Below are 23,619 nucleotides of genomic sequence, written 5' to 3'. Positions count from 1 at the left end.
CTTGTGCAGAAAAAAATGCATGTGACCACATATAGTGCGAATAAGTTAACAATTCCTAAATTGGGAATGCTTAGAGCATCAGGCAGGTCTTACCTGCTGTCCTTGGCCACACTAGAAACATTTACCACAGTTCTTAGAGGATCTAGAAAGCAATAGAACCTGATAAGGGTTTCTACTCCACCCTGCATTATCTAAACCCAAAATCTTTTGCTGAAGTCCACATTAAATGAAATATGATCATAGAAAAAGTGCACACACATATGCATTTTAATAGGCTTTGCGATCTCTTTTGCAAGGTACCACGCTGACATTGACAAGAATGTGGCCCGGTATGGTACAGAAATGCCCTCCATGGCAGTGCCCAGCTTACCATACCCTTTTTCAACAATTTGTGGATTATTAGCTTTGAAAAAGGCCAGAAAAATACCCAGTTTAACCTCCCATAGACTTTAATTGGTTGCGGCACTAAGTTTGATGTTTGCAGACTTTTATTGGGTTTGCCTAATCTTCAAGAAACCAAAATTGGGCCACTTTGCTCATTATTAATTGATACGTTCATTATACAATTCTAACATTGCATCATCATTTTGCATAGGAAAACTTTTATATGCAGCCACATTAAGAACCAAGATTCCTAATAATTCCATATACAGAGTAATGCAAATTAAGAAACAATATGCTAACACTGATTGTATTAATTGGTGTTGACTAAATTTGGCATTAATTACAAATCAGCAATCTGAACTTCTACAAACAATTATAACTGTATGTATGGAAACCTACACATTCAAAATGTTGTTGCATTCTGTACTCATAATTCATTGAAATGTTGATCAAGATGTGAAATCTATAAAATATTGCACTTTGGATCACTTTTATTCAGAAGGTAGTGATTGTAGTATAGAGAATACAATGCTAAAATGTAAGCTTATATATGGAGATAATAAGAGGATACAATTATTCATCTAGGACTGTTAGTATTCATAACCTTGCATATGTCTTTTTAACAATTTATTCAGGGAATGTAACACTGTGAACATATTTTGCAGATAAAGTCATCAAGGAAAGAACAGAGGTGCACAACCCATTGGTCAAGATCCCAGATAAATTCCTATTTATTATTAAGAATGGGGATTGGATTAGGCAATACTCTGAGTTTGTGGCAAATCCCTGAGGTTTGCAAACTTTTGGCCAAAAGCTTTGCAGGTCACTGCCAGAAATAAGCAACAACCTACTGTATAATGCATAGCATAGCTTTTGGTCCCAGTCAGTTGAGTCAGAAGAGCCAATAAACTATAGGAATGTATAACTCAGCTCCCTCACTATGAAACAGTGGGCTCACAGTAGTTATATTATATATAGTGTGTGTTGGAGTAAATTGAGGAGAGCTGAAATTTCAGTCTAGGGAGAGATCATTTTATTTTGGATTGGTAGATGTTCCTAATGGCAGCGCCTGGCTTCCCATGCCTTGTTTGTGACAATTGCTTGCTTATTAGCCCTACGGGTAGGCAGAACTGAACAAGATATAGACTTCAATGGAGTTCACCAATGGAGTATACAAACTATGAACTCTGAGCAAAATTCACAAAACTGTTCGCAAACTGAACCCTGGCAGATTAATTCATATCCTAAAAGTCCACCCTTTACCATTTAGGGCCCAATTTACTAAATTGTGAACTGCAAGGAAAGAAAAATGAAGTGTGACAAAAATGGTCCTGGGCCTGATTTATTATAAAAAGGAAGTGAACCTTCACTTTAAACATCTAGTCATGTGAAGAATAATCTTTATTGCCAAAAAAGTCATTTTTTATAAATATTGTGTGAACTGTATCCTGATAAAAGAGATATTTTTTCCTCACTTCTCTAAAGGAAAAGTGGATCTAAGCTTTGAATTTGTAGCATTTCCAAAACCTGGCTTCAGAATCTGATTATATTGCTTTGTTTGCTACAGTAGTTTATAAACTATTCCTTCTTTTATTTCTTCACAGAAGTTTAAACTATCTGTAGAGAACTAAAGACAGTTTTATACCCATATTTACTAGTAAATCTGCTTGTTTTTAGGAAAGGATATCGTACATAAAAAAAGAACTGTAAAAATAGCAAAGGTTGTGATATATTCAATCTAACTTCAAACTCCCATCAATATTCTATCTTGAAAGTGGAGATAAAAAAATCCTTTTCTATTGGAAGAAAAAGACTGCCATAGTACATCTGGACACCAGCTGTTCTTTATGCATATAAAGTCTCTTTCGTAGAAGAAGCTCACAAGCTGCCCATAAATCTGTTCTTCTCATTAATGTGTAATATTACAATCATAATCACTTATTGGTTTAAAACTTAGTTCTTAATAAATTAATTGCTGATTAATAAGCACTCTAAACTCATTTTTTACACAGGTGTAGTTGACTTACAAAATAATTACATGGCCAAAAGAGATAAAAATATCCCAGTGTTTTTTTAAATATCTTTGTGCTTGGGTATTAATGTCATACAGCACAGTAGCAATAGTTCTTTAAGCTGTTTAAAACGCTTGTGCACAACCATGCATTAGCCCTTATATGCTGTCTGATAGCCAACATGCATGAAAGAGCAGTGACTTGGTATTGAAAATTTGAATTGAATTTGTTGGTTGACACACAACTGGTGTGACATTTTAATGTGTTACTTAGACCTATATGATCAGGTAAGTTACAGACTGAAATATTATATCATACGTTTGTGACCCAGTAAAGAGTTTTTATACATCTATTTTCATTCTTTTTCAATGCATAATGTAATGTTTTGTACCATATGTAACTAACTATTCATATCAAACAGAAAAACAATTGTAAGTCATTTATGTTGTACTATCCTTCCAGTAAAAATTAAAATCTTCATAAAATTATTTTGTACCTCCAACTCTGGCCACCTCTTTCATCACAACTACAAGATGGCCAGAAGCATTAATGGCTCTGTATAGGAGGATTAAAATGTTTTACTTTGATGCAGCTGCATATTGTATTAATATATAGATGCTTTAAAACATTAAAGGTTGAATTAAATTTTTTCATTCTCAACATCAATTATGCTTTTTTTAAGAGATTTCTTTGCCTTCTTAGCTTATGGCTTATAAACTCTCTGTGAAACTGTAAGTTAAAGAGATGTTAATCTTGAGAATGTTACAATGTTAACTAATTCACATTTGGAAAACTGGTACATGAGCTTGTAAGCACTGCCTGAGGCTTGCCTGATTGCGCCCAGCACAGACCGAACAAGAGTCAACAGTTTTCCCATACCATGCGTTTAAAGTGTAAGAGTTAGCTTTATATAGAATGATGAGGGATTAGAATCTCTGACATGTTTTTACTGCTATCCAGGGTTGTTACAGATATTTTGTCTCACGCACTGGGGTTGATTTACTAAAACTGGGTTGTGCAAAATTTGATGCATCAGCTTCTAACTTCAGCTTGATCAATTATGTTCTTATAATAAAACCTGGAAGCTAATTTGTTTCTATGCAGAGTTGACCAGATTTTGCACTCTCCAGCTTTAGTAAATAACTCCCACTACCATGTTGACAATGGTTATGGAAAATCTGCAACAAGTTTTCAGACAGAAAGCTGACTAGGGTCTAGCCTCCTTTTATTATACGGGATTGTACAATTGCCCAAATTGAATCAGCAAAGATTTTCAGTGCCCCTTCAACATGTCCATCTGTGTCTTAGAAGAACCTTAAAGAAAAGCTGCTTTTCTTGAGATATGCTAGAGCTGCTTTTCATTGTGCTCAGCAAAACACTCAAGCACAATTGTACAGCTAGAATGTGATGTTTATATGGCTAAATTCATCTGTAGCAAAAATGGTGTTTGGTGGGAAAAATCAATGAGCTGTGGCAGACACAGAAAATCAATGTTTCTGGTAGTATCAGTTTTACAGCAGACTTTGGGATCTGATTTGTCAGCAATTGAACATCATTCAGCAGTACAGACTGTAAGTTAAGAGGTAAGTATTTAGAACTTTAGATTGGTGATAGGGTCTCTTTAATCACCAGGTAGGAGTGCCATTACAGACCTTACAATGTCTGCTGTGCTTAGACAGTGCTTACAAGTCCATGTACTGGTAGACTTAAAAGCTAAGCTCACCTTTCATAACATGTTATTCAGGGTGCAATCAGACCGGCCCCATCCCCCCCCCCCCACTCCCTGCTTTGCTAGCTAGCGGGGATCTTCTCCCCCCACTAGCTGTCAAATATTTAAAAATGTGGCTGTGCGGGGCTCCACCCGCCTGGCTGCTTCACTCATTCAGTCCTCTGTGAATGAGAGACTACAACTCCCAACAGCCTTATCAGCTGTGGGCTAGTTAGTCCGTAATGAACTACCACTGCGCTGTGGAGCGTCGTGGTAGTTAATTCATTCTCAGTATATCTGCTTGCTCATAAATCCAGTATGGGCAAGCAGATATACTGACAGCTCTGCAGGAGACCTGCATGGTCTTCTGACCGCTGGTGCAATACTTTATAGGCTCCTGCAAACAAAAATAATAAATGTACATTTTTTACCTGCAAAAAATGTGCATTTATTATTTTTTGCTAAAAGGTGAACTTATCTTTTAAGACAAGCAATATAACCCAAACACAATTGTAAACTTATGTAAGACTTTCCTAACTCTAGTGCCTTGGATTATGTTTAATTCTTAATGGGCCATATTTTCAAAGCATCTGTAAAGATATTCTTGCATTAAAGCTCTACTATACAGCAGAGGTTTCATCATAATCAGTGTCTGTATGACAGGGTCTAATTTCCTAAAAAGTATGTTCCATAAAATGACTCCAAGAAAAGCAGAGGTGTTGCCCGTTGCAACCAGTCAAGGTCTTCCTTTTATTTTTAAGCCAACATTTAAAAAATAACAGCTAGAAAAAAGTTTATCTCCACTTTTATAGAACAGGCATGAGAGAGCTTAATTCGTGCATGTTTTATGAATCGTATGTATTAAATGAGTTTTAAACTTATCCTGAATTACATAATTAAAGAAATTGATTTACCATATCATCTTATGGTACATTAAACAGTGTAATCAATCATAAAAACAACACAAATATAAGAAACTGAAAGAAGAAAATGGACTGCATACCTTCACATCTCTCTATACTCTCAAACTGGCCATGTCCAACGTGAGACCTTTTAACTGGTTTGTGACTACAATATGTAAACTGATATTCCTCAGCATGATGCCCTGTACTGATAGAGTATCAATACGCATTCCCTGAACACAGCTATTCATAAGGCCGACACTGACAGTTACCCATTTCCATTAACAATCAGAAAACAATCGCTGTTGTTCTTGATCATGTGATCAGCAATGACATGGTGATCATGTGAGGTCAGTTTCTTAAACCTTCAGAGTTTTGGCTGTCAGTTTTTTCTATATGAAAAGAAAAACTGAAGCTGCTAAATTTGGTTCCAAAACCCACACATCAATGGCTTCTAGTAATGAAAGGGTTAAATAAAAACTTTGATTTAAAAACACACACAAGCTTTTTGGGTCTCCTAATAGGTTTCTTAATATATTAAACATTTGATTGTAATTGATCTCCTAAACCAAGAGCCCTTTCATATTACATATACTGTATATTGTGACTTTTTCCGTTGTTGTTTCATAATTTGCCTGTTAAAATGTTAACTGTTAAATGGAAGACCCTCATAGTTCAGTTTATTTTGTATTGTTAGCCCACCCTTCCAGCATCATACTTCAGCCTCCAATCCATCTGTATGAGTATTGCTGAAGCGGCTCACAATACACTATGACCTATCTGGATGTGCACTGTTATCAAGATCTTCAGTTTTGCAATAAACGTCTCAACATTCTCCATGGTGTCATTCTGATTGAGTCAGCTGCCTGCCAACACTATTGAGGTTGGAAGATATTGGAAGTTATTGTCATCTTAGTACAACTTGAAAAGTTATATATGTGTATGGACACTAGAAATACAGCAGGGTAACCACTTGAACTCCGGAAGGTTTTATACCCTTCATGACCAGGCAACTTTTAGCTATTTAGCACTGCTCTACTTTAACGGGCAATTGGGCGGTCATGCAACACTGTACGCAAATAAAATTTATATCATTTTTTCACACAAATAGAGATTTCTATTGGTGGTATTTGATCACCACTGGGTTTTTTACGTTTTATTATATAAATGCAAAAGCACTGAAAATATGGGGAAAAATATATTTTCTAAAACGTATATCGAATAAAAAATTAAAAAACTGTTTTTTGTAAATTTAGGTCAAAATTTATTCTGCTACATGTCTTTGGTAAAAAAAAATATCCCAATAAGTGTATAATAATTGGTTTGTGTACAAGCTATAGCATCTACAAACGATGGTATAGATACTTGAATATAAGCAGCAATGATGCTATGCTGATAATGACATTGATCACTTATAGTGGGAGTGAGATAGTGTGGCAGGGCAATCAGGCACTAGATGACACTGGCTGGGAAGAACACTAACTGACATCAAAATTGACACTAATACAGTGATTAGTGCTTATACTGTACACTGTCACTGTAGTAACAACACATGATGGGAAGGGGTTAACGTCTAGGGGCAATCATTAATTGTGTGCATAACAATGTGTAATGTGTATAATATTTGATTCTTTTACTTGTAGATCTTGCTGTTTTTGCTCCCTGCTTTTCAGGGAGAACAGCAAGCTTCCACCTCTGTTTACACAGAGTCCTGTGTGTTTGTCAACACAGGACTCTGGGCTGTGATTGGACACACTCGATCAGCAGGTTTCAATTGGACACAGTGTTTGTTAGCAGGGCGCTCCCACAGACCCAGAGGAATTCAGTCATATATGCATGCGTGACTGAGCCTGCCCGTGCCCCCCCACCGCAGTAAATTTACTGTGGTGGGGTGGCAGGGGTTAAAACAACATTAAACTAAAAAAAGATTCATTATATTGCATCTTATCAATTCTTAAACGTAGTGGCTGCATTAGTTTTCTTTTTTTTGGCTTCCTTTATTTCACCTGCTGTTCCAGCCAGCAAGTCTGTTATTTTTCAACAGACCAAGCTGTCTAGCAAAAGTTGCAGTTAGAGGGTTGAAACAAATGATTTAATACAGACAGTGTGCTTACAATGGTCAGCTTTTAATCATTTCTGAAAAAAAAAAAAAACATTATTACATAATGAAAAAACCTGTTGCTGTAACTGCCCAAAGCAGAACTACACCTCCCTCTCCTTAACAGCCAAGGGAGCTGCCATTATGGTCTCTGTTTGGTCTGCAGTTGATATGGTGCTGCACTTTTGATCAGTTATGACACCAGCCATTTGATGGCTTGATAGTTCAGCTGAGAGCACAAGCACTTGTGACAGTTATTATTCATGGAATGAATTGAAATTAACGGTTTTGGGAAAGAGTTAAAGTAGAACTTTAGTCAGAAAACTAAGTGCTGCTAGATCACTTCAGGCTGGTCCCTTTTTTAGGCATGGCTATGTAAAACATTAAAAATACAGTAAGTGCCCGTTCACTTATATGCAGATTGGATGCAGTTCCAATCCGCATGACATGTGAAATAACATTGCTTCTTATGGTGCCTGTTCATATATGTCCGGTGTATGGCGGGCGCAGATTCAGTGCGGTTTTAAAATGAGCCATGTCCAATTTCTGAACAGTGGCTTCAGGTTCAGGTGCGGATTACAAACTATTGACTTCTATGGGAACCGTTCCTAAATTGCATATGTGTGAACAAGATAAGATCCTGAGCTAATCCTTTCCTGAACCTGATGTAACCTGACGTGAACCTATGAACAGCTATTATATCAACTAGCTATGAAACCTGAGCTTCCATCCGCACTACATATATGTGAATCAACTCTAAGTGGCTATACTGTGTAAAATCCAGTAATATACTGTCTCACCCTGCTTTGCACATGCTCAGTTGCTCCCTATATTTTGGCACTGCTGAAAATGTAGAGGCCAATCTGTTGACAGCCTAAGGATTTACTGCTGCTCAGAGGTTCTGGGCTTCAGCAAAATGGCAGCCTCTGACAAGAAGAAACAGGAACAATGCTGGAGGCAATTTACAGCACACAATAATGTTGGTAGCATAATTATTAATCTGGAATGTATGTTCCTTGCTAAAGAACATTATTTATTATCAAGTTGTTATGGGTAAAGTTCCACTTTCAATTGGTGAGTTTAGTTCTACTTTAAAAAATGTTAGCAGAAGTTCAGCTTTCATTTGCTAGTCAAGTCTAGCTAAATTTGCATGCTGCTGTTCAAACGTGCCCCCCATGATACTCCATCGAGTGGAGACACCCCAAGACAGGAACTTGTCACCAGGTGGAAATAACGTTAAAAAGCCTAGAAAAAGATAACTAATGCAGCCATCGCAATTATGGATTGGTAAGCTAAATTACTTATTACATTTTTGGGCGGGTATAATACTTCTTTAACAGTGCAGTACCACAGCCAGTGTCACAAAAGCCTGTATATGCCAGCAAGCTAATCTCTGAATATTATACACCAGCTTGCAAGATAACTATACTGCAGTGACAGTTTGTTTTATTTTTTATCAGTTTGTGCATCATACTAGCATATAACAGAAGCTGGGTGCATTAGCACATGGGATGACCTTTGGGTTCAGGTCAGCTGAACTCCAGTTCTTTCAGGGTCACTGAATGGGCAAAAGTATTGGCCAGATTTGGCCTGTTCACCTGCCTGATCCTCTGGATGCTGCTGCGGCTGGAACAGATTAAGTTAGTAGAAGTATAAATATTGTCATTCCCTGGTCCACTGGGTAGGCTATTACCTAGAGTATATAAGCTGATGGGTATCCTGGGTGGTGTCAATGATCAAATACCATTAGCGTCATTGGAAAGTTCGTTGATGTGCAGTTGCTAACTGGGGAGCTGTCATTTGAGGAGGGAAGTCCAGTGGGAGAGGATCATAATGCATGGGCCATCAGGCATTATTTATCATAATTGATGATCGATCTAAATCCAAAGACAATGCGATCCTTGCTGTAATTACATCATAGGACGTTGTCAGGGTGTGAAAGTATTTATTTAAAATTTATTTTTTTTTGTGAATGAGTAACAATGAGTATCAAGGAGTACTATGCACCCCTTACTCATTCAAGGGGGTGGAGAGGAATATCTGGGGGTTTCCTTATTCTAAAGGGGTCTTACAGTTTTTTATAAGTCCCCACTGCAGACCACCACATCCACAAGGGCAGGGATATGGGAATGAGGCCCTTGTCCCCATCAACAGGGAGACATGATGTATTCTTTTTTTTTTTTTTTATTTAAATTTTTATTTATTTTCCATATATATTGCACATTTCATCATTGTTCTCATACAAACAAATTTGCATATCTTTAATAACATTTCTATCAATCTTTATTCCCAATTACCACCCCCACACTATCTAATTTCCCCCCACCCAAAAAAAAAAAAAATACATGATGTATTCTAGGAGGGCCTCTTTATATTGAGGGAATGTAGCCTAGTATGGTTCAGAAGGAGGAATGCATGCTTGCTGACCCTTCCTTTCCTGAGCAGCCAAGTGAAATGCCTGGATAAGGGTCTTTTTTGCCTTGAGTTTAGCTTCAAATCTATACCAGACCCTTATCAAAATAAGGGCCTGGTATGGATTTTGGGGTGACTCTGCATTTTATGGTAAAGTAGGTCCTTCCCACTTATTCTAGATAGGGGTCTGGTATCGATTTTTAAGAGAGGCCCATTGCTAAAAATACAAAAAATACTTGGCCCACAAAATCAATACCAGAATTTTATCCTTCGTTTTAATTCTTTACAAAAAAGGAAAATGTAAATAAATACACCCACAACATGACAAAGTCATATCCCCCTCAAATAGAAAGTTTCCCAGTGTAAATTCATCATCGATCACATTGTGCAGCCATGTTGTTCCATCATTATTCAGTTTTCATTCTGATTCTTGCCTCCAATATCCTGTAAAGCAAGCAAACTCGAAACTTGTCTGCTTTGCCTTGCAAACATTTCTCTGCTGCAGAAAGACTTTAGCATTAACTCTTTCATTGCCAACACAATGTCTCAACAAGGCATTACACATAGAAGTGAAGCCAATCCACAGCAAGAATAATCACTTCTTCTAGGTCAGAAATTAAAGTCTGAACTAAGCAAAATAGAAAAGCATCCAACTAAACCAACCTGGAGTACTATGAGACTTATAAAAAATAACTGCTGTTTAAGGTTAACCACTTATGGTCTAAGACCATCACTGCCATCTCTCAACCTGCTTATGGAGTGTTGCAACTAGAGACACTCTTAAACAATTTATTGCTACCTATGAGAGCTACCAAAACTATGTTTTAAATAAATCAATCTTCACAACAAAATTTGTATACAACATGAAAAAGTCAAAGCAACAAATAAAGATTTAAATGAGTTTAATCCAGAGAGAGACAGCTTGGTACTACAAACAAAGACAGACGTTAGAATCACACAACTTCATAAATATAGATCTCACTGCTCTGCATTTACTAAACATTCTGCAAAATCCTCCAAGTCTCTGCAATCAAAATTTACCACACTCAGCCAACAACTGAGTAAGGCTCACACTGGTGCAGAAATTCAGACAGCCTTCACCCAAAAAAAGGAGAGATGGAAGCAAACATTGCACACAAGAAAATAAAGACGGAAGCAGAAGCTGTATGTAAGAAAGCAGAGCAGAGTAGAAATGGAAGCTTTGGAGAAACAGTGTGAGCCTGCCACAGTCATGAAGAGGTTTAAGGTTTTAGAACAAGCTGCTAGTGAAATAGGTCTGTTCCTTGAGCCTACCACCTCTCAAGACAATATGACAGTACAGGCTTTACTATGGGACTGGTCAGTTATCTCCCATCAATCACATTGCTCCACAGATGCAGCTCCATTTACAAATGAACCTTAAAAGAGAAGTATGGGCTCTTTTTTTAGCTTTATCCTATTCCCTCTGAGTCTGCTAATACATACAAATGTTTCCAGCCCTCTGAGAAGTGCACCGTGTTAAAATCAAGGTAAATACCTGTGGGAGGGGCTTCAGTCTTGTCAGTATTCTTATACCTACAATCTTGTCTGGATCCACCTCCTCCTACAATCTTGTCTGGATCCACCTCCTCCTACAATCTTGTCTGGATCTAGTTCACAGGCAGTTTTATCTGGGAACTTTACATGTCAGAACTGCAGAATAGCAGCCAGCTACCCAGTGTGCAGATAGAAGGTGCCTGTAAGAGAATCGATATGACCTGTGTGTTGTGTGAGAGGAGGAGGGAGGGAGAGGGGAGGAGGGGGAGAACAGACAGCCCAGAGCCAACATCAAACACAGGAAAAGGAAAGGAGGTAGATCCAGACAAGATTGTCAGCATAAGAATCCATAGAAGACTATAGCCCCTCCCACAGGTATTTACCTTGATTTTAAAAGGAAGGGTGCACTTCTTGGAGGACTGGAATGATTGTTATGTATTAGCAGCTCTCAGGAAATAGGATAAAGCTTAAAAAAGTAAACCCATACTTCTATTTTAAGCCAGTATCAGGATTGAATGCAATCGTACTACCATACCTTCCAAAGTTACTTAAATTCAGCACACCAGTCATCCTAACTATGTTCCACTTGCAACTATACATCCAATATCTGAAAACACAGGCATGTCACAGTTTGATAAATACATTGTTTATTGAGAATTCACAAATAGAGGCCTCACTAAGTTTGATGACAAACCTTAACATTATAGTAGCTCTAAATTCACCTTCAAGACTACAGTTAGTAAACTAGATATTACAGCTACAGAAGAACTAGATTTTCTAATCAGGTGGCTATGTCCTCAACCTACTGAATGACTCAAGAGACTTAATGCAATTCACATTGAATACTTCCAGGGTAACATTGCTTGGAACATATGTGAATGTAGCTTTGTCAACCCAAAAGCCACTGGGAATGCTTTATTCAAAAAGAGACCTTCTCTTGGATCTATAACTCACCAAAGCTGACATCTACCTACCTAGCCTCAGTTACTTGGACACTACGGGTAGGGTCAACCCAATAGATATCAAGCTATGGTTCAGTACTTAGAAAAAATTAGATGCACTTGGATCAAAGTGCAAGGAAGAGAGTCAAGTTAACTTTTCTGCATTTTCTATAACTTTGAGTTAATCAGGAAAATTTCAGGCACCAAGAATGGCTCAAGTTTCTCCAATGTTGAATCTATCCCTCTCAGGTGACCTTTTCTAAAACCTGACAACTCATGAGTCTCACAAAGGCCACAGAAGTTTTGAATGATGGTTTTTTAAGTGTTCTTTCTTTGTATAAGTTTTTGCATGACAGCATCAAGGGCCATTAAGAGAGTTACAAGTGGCACATCTGTAAATGACCTCACTCAACTGAGGAAATCTCACAAGCAGAAAAAAAACAGATCGTTCTACTTGAGTCAGGTGTCACATGGGAAAGTCCAATATTTGATGAATGATGAACAAAACCCCTCATTATTGCAGTATCACATTACTGTTCTGCTGGTTAGATATTGCCATAAGCAAGTTCAGAATCAAGACCATAATTTTACAGTAGGAACAGTTAGATCTGAAGGGCTTTAGATTGTTGAAATTAAATAATATATATAGTTATCTTCCATACTCCACAAATGTGTAAAAAATTGAGAGGAGGGCATAAAAAATGATGCTATATTTCCCAGTCAACAGGTTACACCCCGGGCCACCCTTTACTAGACGATATTGAAATTTTTGGCCTCTGGTCTATAGTTACTTGTAAGACGTGTGGTAAAGTAATTAACAATTCATTTTGGGCTGTGTTGTTAACCTTCCTGACTATTCATGCAGTGCACATTAAAGTGATAGAATAAATTGAGTCTGCTTGTGCCATAACTGCTCTCTTAAAATTTGTATGCATTTTTTTACATGAGTACCTGTAATGTTACTGAGATCTGACTTCAGGACTAATTTTACATGGCTAAAAGGGTAAAAAAAAAATGAACAACATCAAAAGTAAAAGTGAATTCAACCCACCTCATTCTTCGCAGGTGGGATGTTCTTGGGAAATCAAGATTGGGACAGCAAGAAAAATCTTAAATTCTGTACTAACTGACTTCGAAGCATTCCCATAAAATATTAGTCCCCTTTATTGCAGAGGAGTCTTCTATAATTAATCCCAGACCACTGGTTCCAGTTTCCTCAGACCCAGAGTCCCCAGTGTAGCTTACTCCAGACACTCTCCTCACGCAAAATATTGGGATAGCTGCACTTTCTTCTGAAGAATTTGACTGACTCAATGTTAACAATGACAACAGAAATAGGTCTAATGCCCTGGCAATGTATTTTGGAGTCACTGAAAAAAAAAGAGTACCACTGCAACTGTCAGGAATGGACTGGCCAGCAATGGTGGGACTCGCCTGCCTTATGGGCTGCAGTACCAGGGCTGGCCAGCGGGTGCTCCCAGCAATCAGAGACTCAACCTTGCAGCCAGCTAAACACCTAAAACTGCTTATACTGGTGTATTTAAGGGATGGCCAGACCTGCAGACTCTGCCTTGGTGTCTGGGCCCTGTATCCTGGGCCCTGTATCCTGTTCCTGCATCCTGTTCCTGTTCCTGTCTTGTTGCTGACCCTGCCTGATCTGACCTCTGCTGACTTCTCCTGCTCTGACCCCGGCTCGTTCCTGACCATCCCTCTGCCTGACCCTCTGTACCACGCTGCCCGCTACCTGCTGAACCTGGCTTGTGATCCCGACCATTCTCCGCTTGCTCCCCCTGTACCTACCTGCCCGATTGATATTGACCCGGCCTGCCTGACGACGCTTGCATTGTATGTACTGTTATCTGTGGGTGGTTTGGTTTGGTTCGTTTGCACTGTGTTATGTTTTAGTATTGCACTGCGTTTATGTTTGTATTGTTAGTGTCAATAAATTATATTGTTTATAACATATCTGAAGTCTGCGTTTCCCTGCGTCAGTCACACACCTCTGGTCATACCCGGGAGCCCTGACAGCAACCTTCAAGGTCCTAGAAAATGGCAAATCCAACCTAAAAGTAGGCTATGTAGTACTCTTGAAAGATAAAGATGCCCATATAATTAGCCTATGGGTTATTTACAAAAACCATGCCAAAAATTATAATTACAGAAAGTCAAAATAAAGGTGGTTCAGTACCACTTCACTTTTTATTCTCATTAAAGATCTTGCTTCCTGTGACTTGATTCAGGGTATATCCTGGAAACTTCCATCTTTGGCATAGATATGAAATTCAAGGAAGGTAAGAAGATCTGGTGCATTTTTTTGCCTTCACCTCTGAAAATACAACCATGAACAGTCTTCTGCTCTTGCTATGGTCAACGGTTTCAAAGACATGACATCTGGTGTTACGTGTTATGCAGAGAATTGCATTTGTTTAACCTGATACTTCTCTCCCCCCATTTTTTATATGATGTAGGACAAGAGTAATTCATTATTATAGTTTGATTAATGATTGAATTGTATTATTTGGATGAAAACTGGCATGGTACACATGCATTGTTACTCGCTGTTTTTGTTTTTGGTTCATAATTTTCTTCTTAGAATTTTGACCTTAGTTTTCTCATCATAGTTCATTTTTCTCCGTTTTGTTTTTTCAACCCCTCCAGCAGTATGCTATATCCTCTAATCCATCCATATGTTTTGCAGGTGTGGCTTATATTATGGTCTTTTGATCTATATGGATGTTCACTGTTGTCAAGATCCTGAGTTTTGGAATACACAGTGTTCGAGATGGCATTCTAACAACATTCAACTGTTTGCCATTACTTTTGAGAATGTGTTATTGTGGTACAGTCTCATAAGCCACAGAGATCACGTTTCCAATGTCTGTGCACTGTATGTAAACCAGAACAATGAACTTCGTATTTGCTTTCTTTTGGTCTGTTAAATACACTATTGAAAGTATTTTATTTTACCTTCTGATTCTGCCAGAAAACTTGTGAGCTGATAACTTCCTATCCTTTACCTTTGCAGATAATTTTCAGTTATATTATTTTAACTTGGTTCGAAGAACTTCAGGGCCACACTGCTTTATATGTATAGAGAAGAGGAGAAGGGCAGTGTCCTGTAGTCATATTGTGTTTCTGTTGACCTGACACAGTAAGGTGTTGTCATATTAGAACTGGAACTGTGTTGCTGGCAACATCACCAGGTGAAAAGAAAAGAAAAAAAACCTGAGAAAAAAACAAATTCAGACACTACATATGGGAACTTACAAGTCCTTAGACCAAAAGACAGAAGCTATGTCTGGCTGAGAAGAAGGAGTGGGTACATAGACTAATACTTTGTTTTTTGTGATGCCCCATGTTTAATTGGAAGGTGTAGGATAATTACAAATCAAAACACATTTGATTAACTGACCTGTTTTTCATTGCTTCATTAATCAATTCCACTAATCTAAAGAACAAAACTAAGACTGAGGCTGAGATATGTTAACATACCTCTTATAAAGTGGATGTTGATATAGGAAACAGGTGAGGAAGATATAGAGATTGCATAATCTCATAAATAGGTATATTGTATCTATTGGATCATGTGATAATACATATCATATCAACAGCATTGCATTCAAGGAAATGGATGGGCATATTGCTGTTTGCACTATGATCTGGCAATAAATTAATTGTGGTTTCTGGATCATAGCTTTTCATCTTTTAATGATTTTAACATAGGGATTAATAACATTTCACTGCAAGAAAGGATTGGTTAGATAAACACATCGTACACTGGTAGAGACCTAATAATGTATTATCGTCTCTTTATATGAGTAACAAAAGCTACCCTAATTATAATTTCACGAGACATTTTAACTTCCAAATTGTCTTGGTGATTTTTTTCTGGGTGGTCTATCAAAGCCCTAAACTAACATAAGCACAAGAATATTTTGCTTTTACTACTGACACATTTTTCTATGCTGTATATTTTTCAGAACAAATCATCTGTTTTGCAGAACGGCTTATTTTATATCTAGAGGGTAGTATGCACAAGAATAATTCCTCCACTGTACTTGTCAAATATTCATGTATTAATAGCAATGAGAGCTGCTTGCAAAGCATGACACAAATCCATACATACCTTTGTTAAATCCTGAAGGGATTTGCTCCACACCTTGCAAAGTTCTGCTGGTATGTATGAATAGATTCCCTGAAGCCATTCTGCACTAAGTGGAGACACCATACAAGGGTCGATGGATTCTTCAATAAGCCTGTAATATCTGCAGAATAAAAATGCAGTGTGAGAATGTTTCAAAAGCTTTCCTGTTCCTTCAGCAGATATGAATAGACAATATTTCTTTCTGTCTTCCCAATGTATATGTGACACCCTAGTAAAAAAAAAAAGATGACAGACTCTGCACCCTGTCACAACCTTCTGTTAGGATATGCCAGCAATGAGCCAGTAATAACAGTTATTCTGAACAATACGGTTAAGCCTGAGACAACAGACAAACTTACTATTCCCTTGATTAATGTTCCACACAGTAAGTGATGCCTCAATTTCAGCCATTCTAAATTAAACTAATTATTTCTTCACCCTGCTGTCAATTAGGTTCAATTTTGCAATATCAACAAGTTGAAACTTAAACAGAATTTGCATAATATAATCATTAAAATCCTTTTAGAGGACTTATGCTAATGAAAGACACTGTGGCTGTTTCTGTGGCAGTACAATAAAGTGTTTACAGCACAAACTGCTGCAATTTTTATTTTTAAAGAAAAACAGGGAAAAGGAAACGTTTTATAGAAAGAACGAAGCAAGGACATAAATGTGGTACAAGCTGTGAGACTAGATTTTTTAAAATTAATTTTATATTTTTCTTGTAAATGTGAAAAAAGCCATTGGAGATGGTTATAAAACAGACTATCATAACACAAACATAATTCACAGTAATGGTCTGCTGGTGTAAGTTTTTCCAAAGCTGTACTCAATAATCAGATGAAATAACTACTTCAGTTCTTTGAAATTGTCACTAATTGATAAGCCTGTAGTCCTAGTTGCAGGTTTAAAATACTCTAATAATCATGCAATTAGTGGTCCTTGAGGAGTAAGTTAAATGTACACTCATTCTTGGATGTGGCTATTTGAACGGACAAAGGGGCTGATTTACTAAAACTGAAGAGTGCAACATCTGCTGCAGATCTGCATAGAAACCAGTCAGCTTCCAAGTTTCTTGTCAAAGCTTAACTGAACAATCTGAAGCTAGCTTTGAGCACAGCTGCACCAGATCTTGCACTGTCCACGTTAAGTAAATCAACCCCAAAGAGTATATAAGTGAGCATAAGGCAACATTTTTTGGTTGGCTATAACAACTAATTAGCTGGACTGTTAAGATGACATTTGGAAGCTAATTGGTTGGTATGAGCAATACGATATTTCATCATTAGCACACTCTACATAAATTAGGCCCTGTGTCAACTTCATCTGTTAAAATACCCAAATTCAAGTATGCCTGGAGTCTACACTCAAGGACAATTATTCAACTTCCCTAAATTGCTTTCCTATCTAGCCTGTAAACCTGTATTTGAACTTGTATAAGATGTGTGCCTCTTTGCCCCATCAATAGTAAGTAATGCATTTCTTGAGCCTCATCCATCTCATCTAGCCTAGAAATTACCACATTTTTGATCAGCTTTATTCAATTTTGTATAATTACTAGTAAACAGATTGTGCTCCTGGGGAAATTTAATATTCAAGTCTAAGAGCTCCAAGTTGACTTCCTTCATGCCTTCAAAACATTCCCAGATCTGCAAGCATCTTATGGACTGCCCAATGTGGAAATTTTCCACTATCTCCAAATAAAACATTTTTATTCCATCTACATCAACCTTGGCTCCTCCTAAGATGGTATGAACCACTTTGAGAGATTATGCCAACTCAACCCCCATTTCCCTTTTTTTTATCTCTAAGCTCTATCAGCAGCTACTAGATGGACCCAACTCCAACCTTCCTGCATTCATTCAATGTGACCTCAAAGTCACCTCAGAAACTATTGACTGGAGCATATTTTGGGAAGCAACTAAAGCCTTGACACAGAATATTGTTGCATTAGAAACTAACTTTAAGGTATTGACTTCCCTGGTACATGGTACCTGCGAGAATTGCCAAATTTGTTCTGCTTTCTGTCTGTGGAGGCCTAGGTACACATTTCCACATCTGATGGTCATGCCCTGTTGTGTTTACCTTTTGAATAGAAATTTTTCACTTTATCTCTACCCTCTTCTCCACCATTAAATCGCATGACCCACTCTTGGCTCTGCTCATATCTCATTCCCCAGCACTATCTTACCCAGCTTTTTTCTACAAGTCACGACAGCTGCAAAACAGATCATAGTGAAATCTTGAAAGAATCCCTCTCTCAACTTTTTAGAAACCCAAAATAGAATCACTCAGGCAATGATTAACGCTAAAATAGAAGCAGTTAGGGTTTCCCATAACTTTCTGTGCAGGAGGCAAAGAACAAGTAGGTGAATCATTCCATTTTGGACACAGAAGCAATAAAAATACGACAGGGCAAAGAAGAGGAGGAGGTGTTTGAGGTCCAAATCAGGACAGCACCTTAGACTTAAAACACTTCTCCTCCAAAGATACAACAAATGAGTGTTGTCACCCTGGGACACATGTGTTATGAGCATGGTCACCATGTAAAAATAAGGGGAAAATGCCTGAATAAAGGAAACTAAGATATCTACCACATTGAAGAACTGATATACTGCAATATAATATAAATATGTTTTTTTATAGGGGGGATAAGCTTCAAGGGGTCTATTTAAAAAAAATCAAATTCTGTGTGAATGTCTGATCATCCACACAGCCATCAGAAATAATCCCTGTAATCTACTATGTTTATTTTCTATGATCGTCAGCTTCATATAGTCTCCATAATGTTGCTAAGTGTTAAAGTGTACCTACAGTAAAAAATAAAAATTATGATATTTTTTTTTGGTGACCATAGAATTCTTTTACGAGAATATTAAAAAGCACAGCAATATTTTAGGGTTTAGGTAAAAATTTCAGGTTGTGGGAGGATAAAATGTGAGGACATTAACGCTGGTGACTTCCAGCCCTGAAAGGGGTGTCTGATGCCAGGAGGTGGGGCAGGGTTTATGATCATGTCACCCTCATAATTAGCTGTCACAATGAGCACATGATCGAAAGCTCCCAAACGCAAGTAGCACCGATAACTGCCAGAAGCGCCCAGATCTGAAGCCATATATTTGCCTACTGTTTGCCTGAAAGTTAAATATCTATTAAAATTTTTAAAAAGTATATTCAAGTATTATTCTTAATCTTAAAAAAACATATTCCATTACTCTCAGCTTCCTCCAAATCTCCAAAATCCCTTTTGCTGCTGTGATCTGACTTCCTGTTACCATGGTCCCACTGTATGTAGGAATGTAGCCACCTTGTCTTGATCACTACTAAGATGGACTAGGGACTATGTAATTTGTGTAATTTGTAAACGTGTGCATAAAGCACCTCACATGACCTCAACTGGATGTGTATGGATTCTTTTTGGACAATAAGGATATAATTTAGTGTCAATTTAGGGATACTTAGAGAAAGCTTATAATTTTCCAATTGTCAAAAGTGATTTGTTTGCTCTTAAAATAGAAGCTTTCACTTTAAAAAGTTCCCCCCAATTTACAAAAGTCTTTTTTAAAAAAGCATACATAATAGTTTGCACTATTGTGTATTTCACATGTGTTTTATTACACAAACGGACTAATGAAAATGTCAGCAGTAATAAGCCCTATAAACACATGTTTATAAGACTAATTCCTGAATACATTTTTATTTGTGCATATTAGATTGCATTCTTTTCAGTTATTACATCAGATATTTTTTTCTCCTTATTCAATTATTTAGTTTTTAGAAACTGCAATTCAACATGCAAAAAATGCAAAATAATGCATTTAGAGATAAGGAATCCTCTGATACAGTGCAATATTGGGGGTAAAGAGTTGGCCAGAACAAAAAAAGAAAGAGATTTGGGTGTTCTCATTTCAGATCATTGCAAAATGAGCAAAACAGAGTAACCAAACAGTGAGGAAAGCAGAATTCTGGGGTGCATCACTAGAGGGATCACCAGCAGGTGGAAGAAGATCCTGATTTATAGATCTTTAGTTAGACCTCATTTAGAATACTGTGTCAGGAGACCTCACTTGCAAAAGATATTGGTAAAAATGAATGAATCGAAAAACAGGCAACAAAAATGGTGACAGGTTCAAGGGATAAAAACAAAACTTCAGGAACCTAATATGTACAGTGTTGAGGAAAAAAGATAAAGGATGACCATGAATGAAACCTTTAAATACATCAAGGGGGGTGAATAAGGTTCAGTAGGGCCATATTTTTAATATGAAGCCAAGATCAAAAGCATGTAGACATGAACTTACACTAGTAGGAGCAAATTTTGAAACAAACCTTGGAAAGTATAATTTTATCAAGAGAGTAGTCAATGCTTGGAACAAAAATCCAGCAGAGTCAGTCAACAGTAGGTGAATGTGAACATTCTTGGAACAATTATAAAGCTATACTCAGACAAAAAGATTTTAAAAAAGAAAAAACAAAAAAGGGGCAAATTTGATTGACCACTTTTTTTCTGCAGTCATTCCTCTATGTTTATGTATTATTGCATATGCACGGGTGGAAAAGGGCTCTAAATCAAATTAATTGCTGCCTATATTATAGACAGACATTTTTTCAGATGCGTTGATACACGAGGTCCATTATGTTTAAATCATTCACTGTGAATTCTTACAGGTTTACCTGGTCAGTGAGCAAGGAAGCCTGTTAAAGATAAAACGTGGCTTTTACATTTTATAGATTTCCATTTGATGAGCTAAAGTACGAATGTTACTTATGTCCGTTGAATGTGTTTCACACTAATCTATAGCGGGGGAAATAACGCAACAATGAATGACAGATTCCAGGTAACTGTGCTTTTTAACTAGCCTCAAGGCCATTTTATGGATTCTGTTCTATAAGATTAATGGAAACTATAGGTTTTTTGTAAGTAGGCTGTTTATATCTAATGAGAGAAATTCATTGCAGCTCAGCTACTGTGTGTTACCAAGCCAAAATTAAAAAAAAGGTTTAAAGTAACATGTTAACTAAGGAATGCAATACTTGCTGACCTAAAAAGTTAAAAGCAGACATCAAAAAGTACCTACATGTACTTAGTTTTATCTTTTGGAGTGTTCTGAGAGCTTGGTAGGTTGGGCTCAATTTTCACTGGGGGGCAACAGTGCTGCTATGTTATAGATACAGTGCAGTGAGTAAGTGCTGATATCCTAGCACAAGAAGTATGTTCCTGACACATAAAAGTCCTGTCTAGGAGCAGACACATGAATAATGCATGTTATTACCCTTGTTAGCTATAAACCCTCATCTGTGTGCCTATTTGAAACTAGACTTCTTTGGTGTCCTTTTATGAAACAGAGATCAGCTGCGATCCTGAGGATCATTGCTGATTTCCGATCATTAGTGGTTTAGGAAACAGAGATGATCAGCGGAGAATATGTTCTCCGCTGACCATCTCAGCACACAGATGGCCTGTGTATGAAGGAGTGATGTCAGCCCTTCACTGGCGATCTGTGTTCTCCCTCCAGATTCTCCAGCCCAGAGCTGGAGAATCGGAGGAACTGCAAACAAAGCAGCGATAATTTACCGCTGCTTAGTAAACGATGTTTGACTGATCTCTTACTGTAATCTCGCGAGATTATAGTAAAAGCAGCCGTTTTTCAGCATTCAAAGCATTTGTAGATCGCTTCTCCCTTCATTTGGAGAAGTGATCTACACTGCTTCATAAAAAGGCATTCAGAGGAGAACTCTCTCCTCTGCGAATGCCGGAGAACTGAGCAGCTGTCATTTACCACTGCTTGATAAAAGGAAAGCTTTGTTACAAGAAATAGAAAGTTTCTGTCTTAAGAGTCAAGTTCTACAATCTATTCTTGTGTTCAATGAAAACAGCTTTTCACTGAGGCTCTCTCAACTGTCTAATGAATATCACACTAAGCAGACAAGAACCTTTACTTTCCTAGATTTGTTTGTGTGTAGTTTTATATTAAATAGCTATTCTAATATGAAAAATCCCATAAAACACAGCAAATATCCAAAAAAAGACAACTGGAATAAAGAGCTTAAAAAAGCTACCATGATAGAAATGGAGGTTGCAACCTTTAACATCCTTCTGAAAAGGATACTTTCCAGGCTGTTCTACTGATGTAGCACCTTATATATTTCTGAGGCACAGATCTAGGCAGATTAACAAAGTCTGACTAAAATCAGAAATCAATATCTGCATACTTATTCTTTGTCAATGACTTCAGGTACAGTATGTAAACCAGAGAATTAGCATGACAGCCAGTCTACTAACTTTCACAGAGAGAGAGTCAGTAATTACACATTTTCTGGGATCAAATTCAAGTTATGATCAAGTATGGCAAAAACATCAACTCCAATGCTAAATATAGCTTTTGTATGGTTTAAAGCAGAACATCACTTGCTCAGTCAACATTAACTATTTTTAATCTTTATGCTGCTAATATTAATAAATGGATAGAAAGGTATATTATATTTACTTAAACTTGAAACCTTTTTTTTCTTCAGTTTCTTCCTGGTTTCCAGGCCTACGCAAATGAGGTCATACATGCTAGGAGTCTTCAGGAGGGGAGGAGTTTTCTCAGCTAAGCACACCCTCCTGCATGCATGTCTGAGATAATGGCAGATGGATTCCAGGAAGTAAATGCTACATGAATCACCTGCCCTTATTCAAGATGGCCCCAGCAAGAAATGCTAGATGATGTTTTTCAAAATGATTTCTAAGCAAAATAAAGCATGGAGATATGGATGGATAAGTGAGTTTAATTAAATAGTGTTTTTGGTTTGTGTTGCTCAGATACAGCGTAGTGTTTCACTTAAAATACTGATTTACCAAGCCTGTCCACAAGTACCACTAACATTTCAAGCAGTGCACTTTTTGTACTTTTTTCAAGTTAATGCCAATTACCACACCAGTGTTATCTGGAACACAGGACACTAAACACAAAAAAATATAGAAATGATAGAATACTTGAATGATCATAAGTACTAATGCAAACTTTCTTCCACCCAAACAGCTGGCTATCAGAGAGTACTGTCATCTGTATCAGTTGCACCTATTGATTTCAGCAGTTGCATACAATATTCAGGTTTATATTGTATAATGGCCTATCTAATGATAGATTAAGCTGACCATACACTATGCAGCCTGATGGTAGATTTTAGGAAGATTGTACAAACAACTATGTAATGTAAGAGCTCACACTATTGCATACATATTAAATCAATTGTTTAGGGTTTTCCTCAATTTATACAGTTTTGGAAAGTGTAAAGAATTTAGGGATTGTACAATTAGACTGTAGTGTGCATGGCCAGCCTGGGTCTGTAAGTATTTGCTCACTACAGAAATTCAAAATAGAGAAATTCCTTAAAGCAATGAGCTTTCCAAGTGAACACCACCTTAAAAAAGATCTCTTCAATGTTTGAGTGCTATCTCTGCTATTCACAATGAACAATTTACTACCTGACTCCAAACATATGGATAGGACAAAATGT

The 23,619-nt window shown here is 37.3% G+C and overlaps 1 protein-coding gene across 2 annotated transcripts in view; it reads right to left on the bottom strand.

Annotated features, from left to right (window-relative positions):
• The window catches only part of LOC149471954 (dynein axonemal heavy chain 3-like), a 156,249-nt gene that overhangs the window by 108,792 nt on the left and 23,838 nt on the right, over window positions 1-23,619 (bottom strand). For both annotated transcript variants that reach the window (XM_089651965.1, XM_089651956.1), the window contains exon 3: window positions 16,099-16,237. In XM_089651965.1, coding sequence (XP_089508091.1) covers window positions 16,099-16,237 — 139 coding nt within the window. The remainder of the gene's footprint in view (window positions 1-16,098; window positions 16,238-23,619) is intronic.

This window comes from Staurois parvus, unplaced genomic scaffold (assembly GCF_062004578.1).
Source record: "Staurois parvus isolate SC_StPar_1 unplaced genomic scaffold, SC_StPar_1.0 ptg000025l, whole genome shotgun sequence".
Lineage (NCBI taxonomy): Eukaryota > Metazoa > Chordata > Amphibia > Anura > Ranidae > Staurois > Staurois parvus.
This window is presented reverse-complemented; position numbering and strand designations above follow the sequence as displayed.